The 10744-nt window shown below is 37.3% G+C and overlaps 1 protein-coding gene and 1 long non-coding RNA gene across 5 annotated transcripts in view; both read left to right on the top strand.

Moving 5' to 3' along the window:
* QKI (QKI, KH domain containing RNA binding) overlaps window positions 1–7312 on the top strand; it is a 107333-nt gene extending 100021 nt beyond the window's left edge. For all 4 annotated transcript variants that reach the window (XR_013837671.1, XR_013837672.1, XM_079971925.1 and 1 more), the window contains one exon: window positions 458–7312. Coding sequence is in view for 1 of the 4 variants with exons in the window: in XM_079971928.1 (XP_079828054.1) it covers window positions 458–474 (17 nt within the window). In the remaining 3 variants the exon portion in view is untranslated. The remainder of the gene's footprint in view (window positions 1–457) is intronic.
* A 658-nt stretch (window positions 7313–7970) lies between these two features.
* LOC307213789 lies at window positions 7971–10300 on the top strand. Its single transcript, XR_013837688.1, has 2 exons — window positions 7971–9109; window positions 9571–10300. It is a non-coding gene; the product is annotated as an uncharacterized lncRNA (long non-coding RNA).
* The last annotated feature ends 444 nt before the right edge of the window (window positions 10301–10744 follow it).

The following is a 10744-nucleotide window of genomic DNA, read 5'->3' as shown; positions in this document are numbered from 1 at the left end:
TTCTTTTAACAATCAGTTTTTAATAATCACATTCATCATTACTACTTGCTTTGATGCTTGCACATGGGAGAATACTAATGCTTAATAGCAGTCAGATACTGATATGGTGCACTGACTGTTCTAAATTCTTTTACCAAGTTCCAGAAACTGTTCATTGTTTTTTTTTTCCCTTTCATCGACTGCTACTAACCATTAGATATATTTTATTTCTATTTTTCCTTGTTAACCAGTTTTGTGGGAGTGGGCTTCTCCTTCATATGTTCAAATCATGATAGAAGGCTGTCATGATTTTTATTGCATTCTGTAGATGGTGTCAAGCAGTATGTCAGAATTAAACATGCTTGTTTTTATTAGTTGTGATTAGTTTTCATGTTGTCATTAAGCCGTCACTAGCTGAAACTAATCTCTTCTCTATCTTTCTTTCCTTTTTGTTTTGTTTTTGTTTCTAACCACCCAGCCGCCACCGGCAACTAACCTATGACCTTCTGACCTCTGAACTCTTCACCCAATGATGACCTGACCATGCCTGCCTGCTGATCAGTTAACTGGTAATCGCCTTTGCTTGCCTGTCTTCAGTGCAGCGAGCTGAGGCACTTGTCCGTTCGTCTTACCATCTAACAAAAAGACAAAGAAATTGTTGTCCTCCAACTCAGCTTTTTTTCCCTGTTTGGGTGAAAGTGGTTCTAGAACCTGCACTGAATAGTAGTAAAGCAATAAGGTCCAATTCATCCCTCCGCACTGATCATCTTTTAGTGTCCCACCCTAAATGAATGGTAAGAACGGCCTCACTTGAGAGATGGAGGCAGATGTCCCTTAACTCCCTGATGACAGAGGCAGTTACTGTGAGACTTCTAGGAATCTTTTTCTTCTCATAAAGAAGTCAAAGTTCTCTTTGAATGTACTGTGTGATGATGCATCATGCATGAACCTTTGGTCAGGGATGTCATTGGTGAAGGGATTCCTAAAAGTATTCAAAATTTGACATGCAGTGTAGTCATTACCAATGCCCTCAAAGGGCAGAAGATGCAGCCTTTTTTATATTACCTGCCAAATTGGGTGTTTTTAAGAAGAAAAAAGTGCCATGAAAGATAGGTTACTGAATTTTTGAACTACATCAATGCATAAACTAAACAGCAACACTATTGAAGCTAATCCTGAGATACTTTCTTTTACTATACATCAACTTCCTTAAAAGATTACATGAGTACAAGGTACATGCATTATGTGTCACATTACTGGGCAAACTGTTCAAATATTTTTTTAAACCTCCCTGTATAGAGAAATTTCATTAAGGATGTAAAAGCCATGCTTGCCTATTTGCTGTATACATGTAATGAAATTGTAGATAAAGTGTAGTGCATTGAAACAAATTGAAAAAAAAGTAGATACTTTTACTATACAAGGGTGCTGGTGCAGAAAAAATATATTTTTGGAAATGTAGCATTTTATACTTTCAAGTGTTATAAAAAAGAAAAAAGAACAAAGAAACCCTTTATTTCATTAAATGATTTTTTCTGGTGGTTGTCGAGAAACAAAAGACCAAAAGAGCCTTTTTGTCTTTATTTTTTATTTTTTAAGTATTGGAATAAGTATAAAGAAGAGAAAGTGCCTTATTTTCTTCATGGTCATTTAGTCAGATGTCTCGTATAATCCGCTCCTCCTTCAGACAGCAAGTTAATGCATGCCACTCTGTCGCCCAGTATGTGAAAAGAAGCTGTGAGGAAAGACAAATGAGTTGACCATTTAAATTACCTGGTTTTTGCCATAGCATAATGCAACTTTGTCAGATCTGAAACTGTGAAATGGAATTGTTCCACCAACAGCCAACCGCAATATTTTTGTAACATGTTCCCTCTTCAATTGTAGACAATATATTTTTATAGTACTTGCTCAGCCTTAAACCAAAGGGTTCTAAGATGCAGTCTCATTCTAAATCAAAGTATTAGATTACACTATTTATACAGTAGCAAGTGTTATTACCCCCCCCCCCCCGGAATAGGTTGCATTGTCCCTATTTGAAATAGATAAGGGAAAACACAGCAGAACGTGAACTTGCCTACAGGATGATTTTGTCCATGACTAAACTGAGCATTCAGACAGTCTGTCTTTGAGCATGTTTTAGGTTTTTGTGTACTTCATCTACAATGCCAAACTCCTACTTGATGAATGTTAACTGCCGGTTGCGCTTTACTGAAAAGGAAAAGAAGTATCAGTTAACTATCTGGAAGTTCAGCTATGCTTCAGTTTGAGTCAGTAAACATTTACATAGCTGGGCTAGTGGTGATAAAACACTTTACGCACAAAGGTGAAGTAAAAAAAATATGAGCAAGTAGTGATACGTTAATTGCTTTGAGCAGATTTGGCAAAGATCAGGTGATAACCCCCCTCCATTGTGTCAACTTATTATCCTAAAAATCTTCACAGCTTCCAAATCAAAGGTCAATAGTAAGTTAGATAAGAGGGCTTACTTTTTAAGCACCTGCATGGTGACTTGGTCTAACCATTGTGTCTCACCTGGAAACAAGTATCAATTTATTTACTATGCAATAAACATACATCCTTTTGTATTCAGCTAGCTTTTATTTTATCTTGCCACTGGCTTTGTCTTCCTGTTACACATAGGTTTTTTGGTTTGACTTTCAGTATATGCTGTGCCATTTTGATTTTTGTTTGGTTGAATAAACTTACAACACTCAAAAATTTTGGGGAGAGAATTGCTAAAACATAACCAGTATTTGATCCAGTTTCATCTCAACTATGATAAACCTGGACATTTTTAGATGCTGATCAAAGGTCTCTTCTTGGGAGAAGTGTGACTTATAAAAGTAATGTTTGTTCTGAAAAAGTTTGAAGACTTAGTTGACAACATTTTGGATCAACTTAAAGCATGACATTTGAAATCTCTGAATGCCTTGGTTCTCAGTATTATCATTCTTTATTGAATTTTTCTTTATTAAAATATGTAGTTTAAGACTTTTTTCTGACAGTATTATGTAATTTTTTTTAGAGTGGGTATACATACATCGCTTGTATGTTACCATACAGACGACATGTATTTGTCTATTCCTTTTACTTTAGTTTGATGCTATGTATGTACCATAACCAACCTATTGCCTATGAGAAACATGTAAGATAATGTATTTACAGCCATTGTTACAAGTTTATAATGTATTTTTCTATCTTGTTTTATATGTATGTTATATAACATTCAGAAGAATTTTTTTCCTGATTGAGAAAAGGATACAAAAATGCAAAACCCACAATTTTGATAACTGAAAATTGCCAATTGTTTTGCAGTACTTTATTATTATATTGGGAGTGTTGTCTTTGGGCTTTTAGTTAGCTACTGGATTGAATACATTAGACATATCTGGGTTTTAGTTGGGTTTTTACATAGCTTGCATTTTAATTCTTTGGTTCTTTGCTGTTTCTATTAACCCATAGCATTATTTTAATAAATGTTATAATACCAACCTACTAACTCTGGACTATGTCAGTTTATTAACCATTACATGTTTAATTAAAATAAACAAGGAAAGACGGAAGAATGTAAAGTCTTGAGTTATTGGACTAACCCTGAAGAACGTGACCACCGATAACACAACGTGACTTGTTTTATGTTGTTTGTTTGGCTGACATTCTGCACACTACTATTAAATTGGCTTTGGTCATTCTGGCCTCTTACCTTGGGGGTAGGTGCCAATAGAGTTGGGAACAAGTAGCATTATTGGAGGCATTCTTGTAGAGTCTTGCCACTTGCCTTTCAGCATCTGCATTACTAATTCCACACTTTCCTTCTCTGAAATAATCACTGTCAGCTCACAGCAAAAGGGCAAAGATACCAATCTATTGGTAAATTATGTTAGGTGCCCAGAGGAACCAGTTTGATTCTTTGTTGAGCCATTTTGAAGCTACACAAATTCAGTGTGATTTGAAGCACTGATTAAAAGGACAATTCAGCAGACATCTCAATATGTAACTCTCCTGTGATGTTCATGCTTCTGAATGTATTTGAAGCAAGAAACTTTTCACCCCTTACTCTAGCAGAATCTGCCTCTCTCCCTTGTACATGAATCTAAATTACTTTCACTGTGACCCTGAAGGGGTTTAAGTTGCAATCCTCAAACTACATAATTCTCAGGTAATTGTACTGACTTCAAGCAGGTTGCTTCACAGTAAACAGCTTGAACACTGTAGCTTAACTACTTTTAGGATTGCGGGTTTTTAAATCTTCTGTAGTGTTTGAACACCACCTAGCTCAGGGGAGTACAAAGCTGTACAAAGTCGAATAGGTCATTTTGTAATAACTGCAAAAAGTAAATAAACTCTTTAGTAGTAGCCATTTTCAAAAAGGAGGTCTAAAGTTGACTGTTACCAAGGGATAACTTTAGCAATCAGAGTTCAGAGAAGCAAGCTGTAGTAAGTTACTTTCAATCAACTTCATTCTACTAGGAAACAGTTGTTAAGAACTTGGGGTTATATCCCCAAATTCATCCTATTTACACAAGGACTACAGCTTGTGCAACCGAATTTCTCTGTCTTGTCCCATGTGCACCTCTTCTGGAGGTTTCCCTGTCTCTCCAAAGCATGCTGTGGGGGTGCATGAAGAGAGGAAAGGGGGAGTTCCATTGCACAAACAGTGTCCTTGTGTGAAAATGGGGTGACTTTGTTCAATACAACCCATGCTTTCTGTGGCCTATTCATAGCTGCTATGTTAATTACATTTGTTTAAAATTTACTCATTTGTAAACAAAAATGATTTTGTATAGACAATGACACCTGAGTAAAGAAATCAGTTTTAAATATACCCATTAAAATATATATAACTGAAGCATTATACTTCAGTTCCACCACATAATAAAAACAAAATCCCATCTATTAGATAGAGGCTATGTTAGGACAGATTGATACATTTTAAACATAATCAAGGATTCTTTATGAATAATATAATAAAGTAGAAAATACTGAAATCCAGAGTTTTAACTAGATAATACTCAATATTTGTGATAATATGAAAGTTTGCTCTTAAGTATAAAACAATAAAAGGGTGTTTTGTAATAAAGGTTGATAACCCACTTCAGTATTACACCAATATACCTGTCATCAACATGCTTAAGTGGTCAACAAATGTTAGCCTTGCCCCATGAGTTGTATTCAACACTACATGAAAGGAACAGACTTTGCTTGTGCGGTTGGATGTCACCTTCATTTTCTACCCCATGCAACCTTCTACACACCCTAAAAATTGCTCCAGAGGGTTTGGGGAAGGCGAGAAGTCCTGCTGTGCAAGTGGATGTCTTCCCTTGCAGCACTGGTTGCATACCCACTTGTTTGAAGCCACAACCAACGTTGATTAATATTTGTATAATATAGAACATTGAGACACATTTTTAAAATAAGAGTAGTAATAATAACCATGGCTTGTTTTATGGTGAGAAACCAAACCTTCCTGTGAGCTGGAAGAAGGGATTTAATTTGTATGTAAAGGCAAAAGGCATGTCATTCCAATGACAGATGCTCATGCCTGTTGAGCCCTCCTGAGTGTGGATGGGCTTTTGAAAAAGCTGCTATTCAATGGAGTTGGGAAGCACCCATGCACAAGCACAGCACCTCATAAATCAGGATCCTTGCCATATAGTTCCTTGAGATGGCACCTTATGTATTTAATTTGAAATTGGAGTTAGACATTATTTCTAAATACTTAAGTCACATTTTAAACACTGCTGGTTACTTAGTGATAAAAATCTACTACCATTGGGGATGGGGGTACCCATTGTTAAGTCTCATCGGAAAAGGCTCACTGAAATAAGGGTGAGTTACTTAAGTCTGCTTGTTGCTGTTACACTCTTTAGTATAGCTATCATTAAATTTATTATTTGCCCTTTACCAGCAGATCCCTGTGATTTTTCCTCTGAAGTGGGGAGAGTTTGTGGCTATTTTTACTGGAATAAACAAGCTCATCTAAATACAAGACAATATGTAACTGGAAGGAATAAACTGGTCAAGACACCAAATTCATAGCCTGCTTACAAGTCCTATTAACCATGATGAAGCTGGCATCTGAGTAAACATGTTTAGGATTGTGCTATGATATCCTGTAGAAGTTAAAAATAGTCCTTAGGCCATAATTTTGTCCATTCAAGTAGAATTTATCTTTGCACCTAACCTAGTTGGATTAAATAGTAGTTCTCCAATACCAGATCTTTAAGTGAACACTTAAAAGATGGCCACTCTTTTCTTAAAATAACCATTACTGTAGACCACCATTACCAGTTGACAACTTTTAGTGTAGGTAGGGACCACTGAAGTAATTTCATTAGGAAATGCCAGTGGAAGTGGATAGCCATACAATAATCACATCATAGGCACAACTGTGTACAATAAATATATGTTAACACAAGTTTCTGAAGTAGCATATTTCCTAGAATAAAGATAGGTCCACAGTCTAAAAACATTCCCAGGATGCAAATTGTGAATTGTGCTCGGAATTCCTATCTTTATTTTTGATGTAGCATTAATATATGAAGTGAACACAATCGCCAGTGAAATACTTTCTGCTAATCAATGTTGAATCAAACTGGTTAACTAAAGAACAGTGCTCCTGATTCTTTTTATGCTGCCAGATCACTAACTGCAGGTGTAAAAATCCTGCCTTAGAAGTGGGTATTTGAGAAGCAGCAGGTGGCTTACTTGCAGTATTCACTTCTGGAAACCAGTTGTGCTAGTGGTTGACTACTAATTGCATCAGGAGAAATTACTCCCAGGACAAAGGTTTGCTTCTGAAGGACTAATGATTAAGGAGAATTTTTAAAATATATATAAATAACCTATTGAGTTCTGTTGTGAGAATGCTTGAATCATTTAAGTTTTTGTTTGTGCAACACAGTGTATTAGGAAAAAATGGGTGTTGCCCAAACACTTGTAAATAATAATAAGAAACACGCCTGTAAATGATGTGCAATAAAAACTGGAAAAATTATATGTGCTTTATCCTCAAAAGCCAATTGACAGCTTGCAGGGCTGTCAATACTTTTATATTTTGAAAAGTCAAATTTTATTCTGTATCAATGTATGGCAGAATAAAGAATGTACATTTTGCACTCTTTAACTGTCATTAATGTTTCTAACACCTTAAGAGATTCCAGAGTTCTGCATCTAGTTCCCTAATTCATTCTCATTGTAAAATACATGTGAGATAGCCTGTATCAGTCAAAGGAGATCAGAATTTTGTGTGTGTGTAATCGATGAGTTAATTTAGAAATACTCCTTAAGCAACCAGACAAGAATGAGTAAAGTCCAACAAAAAGTAGAATCCTTGTGTTTCATGTAGTTATTGAACAAGATAAATAAATGTTGTACTTGTCTTACAGGTAATTAAACTTCCGTGGCTAGGTGCTACATCCTAGGAAGAGCAAAACTACACATTTCCCTTGCTTTATGGCATGTTATTCCAGGAGTACTTAACCTTTTGCTTTAATGAAGGTCCCTGCCCTTATTCTACTCTGTCTCTGAAGGTTTAAGGAAATGGCAGCTTTTGTTTTTGAAATGGTAGATTCCTTAGATGCCTTGGTGTTGCAGCTGTTGGTGGGAATATTCTGGAAACCTGGTCAATATTTTCAGCCTCAAGAAGAGGTGGGCACTCAACTGTGTTATTGGCACTCTGCGTCTTATAGGTTGCTGAGGCACAGGATGGTTGTAGCATTAAGCAAGTCAACCCTCCACAATGACCTCCTATTTCTTTGCTTCCCTTCTCCCAAGTTGCATCCCTTCCCAATATTCACCGGTTTCCTGCCTGAGGAATCATACAGACCACTAAGGGAACCAGCTTACCTCAATCACATCATTTCAGTGTTCTCAAAAATTTCTTTTGCTTTATTATTATTCATTTCATTTCTGTATCACTTTATATTTTAAAGAAAAAATCTGGAAGTGGTTTACAGCACATTAAAACAGGCATAGGCAAACTTGGCCCTCCACATGTTTTGGGACTACAACTCCCATCATCCCTGACCACTGGTCCTGTTGGCTAGGAATGATGGGAGTTGTAGTCCCAAAACATCTGGAGGGCTGAGTTTGCCTACACCTGCAAAACATCAAATAAAGCAAACCATAGTAAAACATTACTGAAGAAAGTAAAAAAAGCCAGCATACATCCAAAGCATAATGAACAGGAAACCAAAATATTAGAAGATTTCAAAATAAAATGTTACAAAGGAGGTCAACTACAGAATGTACATTTAACACAATGAAGTACATTTTTATTAAACATGTCAGAAGAAAACATTACTAAAGTAAGTGAAATATAAAAGGCACATTTGAAACAGTATATTTAATGAGAATAAAATATTGTCACAAGCATAGAACACATCTGGTGCTGTTGCTATCAATCTTGCCAATGGTAGATCATGGTGAGTGGCGGTCATGGAAGCTCAGACTTCATGACCTGGGTCTGCACTAAGAAACAGCCAAGATAGCCTCCACAGTAGCCTCAGCTTTTTATCCCTCCCAGGCAAGGAGCATGCCTTCCAGGAGGACTCACAGCCAAGATGGCCTGTGGCTTCGTCAGAACTCTAGCTGAATGGTGCTGCTATGCTAATAAGAGGTACATTGTGATTGCATAAATTATGCAGCATATTGTATATCCCGCACTGGGGAACAATATATCCAGTCGGCAGTTGCCTTGCATCAGAGCATCACTTTCCCCTTGTCACTTGCTTACAGCAACAGCAAGAGGACAACATACAGTTAACATTCCTGGCATCAGTTCTGTTTGATCAGTAGCTTGAATTACTGGCAGTCCAGTTTGCAGTGAACTACATCTAAACAGCAAAAAGAGGTAACGGTTTTGCTGGGCTCTTTAAACCCAATATGGCCTGCCCAGGTGTGTAACCTATGGACAAAGTGTCAGAGGGAAAAGCATTTTCCAAGACTACTCAGTCAGTACAGCACAGGAGATCATATTCACCTCTCCTTTGGCTGGTCATTGTTTGTAGCCTAAGGCACACACCTTTTCCTTGCTTGTTTTTGTTCTCATAACCTCATCTAGGCAACATCATGTAGCCCCAGTTGGTTCAGCTCTACTGCCTTTGATCTGCTTGTCCTGCACATTGTAAAAGTAAGTTATTAATAATAATAATAATAATAATAATAATAATAATAATAACAACAACAACAATAATAATAATAATAATAATAATAATAATAATAATAATAATAATAATTTATTATTTGTACCCCGCCCATCTGGCTGGGTTTCCCCAGCCACTCTGGGCGGCTTCCAACAGAGATGAAAAATACACTAAAATATCACATATTAAAAACTTCCCTGAACTGGGCTGCCTTCAGATGTTTTCTGAATGTCAGGTAGTTGTCCATCGCCTTGACATCCGATGGGAGGGCATTCCACAGGGCGGGCGCCACCACCGAGAAGGCCCTCTGCCTGGTTCCTTGCAACTTGGCCTCTCGCAGTGAGGGAACCGCCAGAAGGCCCTCGGAGCTGGACCTCAGTGTCCGGGCAGAACGATGGGGGAGGAGACGCTCCTTCAGATATACTGGACCGAGGCCATTTAGTTACAATTAAGTTACAATTAAAACAACCACCACCATCATATTCAAGGCTTCTAGGCCACGATCGGTTGAGCTACTGTTTTAGTCAGTTGCTGACATGAATTAATTGAAATAGCCATTACTAAAGAAAGAAAGGTGGGATGAAACAGGCACAACAAGCAATGTTTCTTAGGTTCCACCTTGGAATGTTTATGTAGCTGGCTGCTGTCCTAATGGCTCCAGCCATGACTCATTTGCTCTATTTGCCTTTTTTTAAAACAAAATAAAAAAATTCCTTCCAGTAGCACCTTAAAGACCAACTAAGTTAGTTCTTGGTATGAGCTTTCGTGTGCATGCACACTTCTTCAGATACAGATGTGTATCTGAAGAAGTGTGCATGCACACGAAAGCTCATACCAAGAACTAACTTAGTTGGTCTTTAAGGTGCTACTGGAAGGAATTTTTTTATTTTGTTTTGACTATGGCAGACCAACACGGCTACCTATCTGTAACTGCCGTTTTTTACTATTACTTTGATATGTCCTCTGCTCTGAGCATGAGCCCTCCTGTGTAGGAACAAGCCTTCTCATAAAGGGCTTAAGCACCTTCCAGAATATGCTATGTTATCCTTTTGCATGTTAAGATTTTCTCATGTCCTGTTAACACCTGCATTCATCTGAATAAATATGCTCACAAGGATAATAATCCAGAAAAAGTTGCAAATGTAAATAAAGCTTTTATTCTTTGCATGAAATCGCAGGCGATATCACAAATGAATTGTGCAAAACAATGCTAAAGTTGTGCTGCTGAGAAACTTGAACTCCTTTCTGTGGCAAAAGGCTGAACGCTTGGTCTTCTGGTTAAAATGCACTGTCGTGTGGACTACAGATCATAAACTCATTCTTCATGAAAGCAAAGATCCATGCAGTGCTTTTATGAAGCTGGGATCCTGGTTGCCAGTAAAATCCCTTTTCTCCTTTGTGGTTTGTGCTAAGATACCAAGAGCATGATAAATAGCAGGTGGATTGCTAAGTACTTCCGAGTTTCAAGTATAAGCTGATATTTACATATGCCAATTTAGAATACAAATATCACAGAAACAAATTAATTTCCAATCCACAAATTGCCCCCAATAAAGTCTTAATTTGCGCCCCACTCTAGATCACCCTCAATCATTCACTTGACCTCAATTTCCCAA

Source organism: Podarcis cretensis, assembly GCF_951804945.1.
Source record: "Podarcis cretensis genome assembly, chromosome: 3".
Classification (NCBI taxonomy): domain Eukaryota; kingdom Metazoa; phylum Chordata; class Lepidosauria; order Squamata; family Lacertidae; genus Podarcis; species Podarcis cretensis.
Note: the sequence above shows the minus strand (reverse complement) of the source record. Positions and strands in the feature narration are given on the sequence as shown.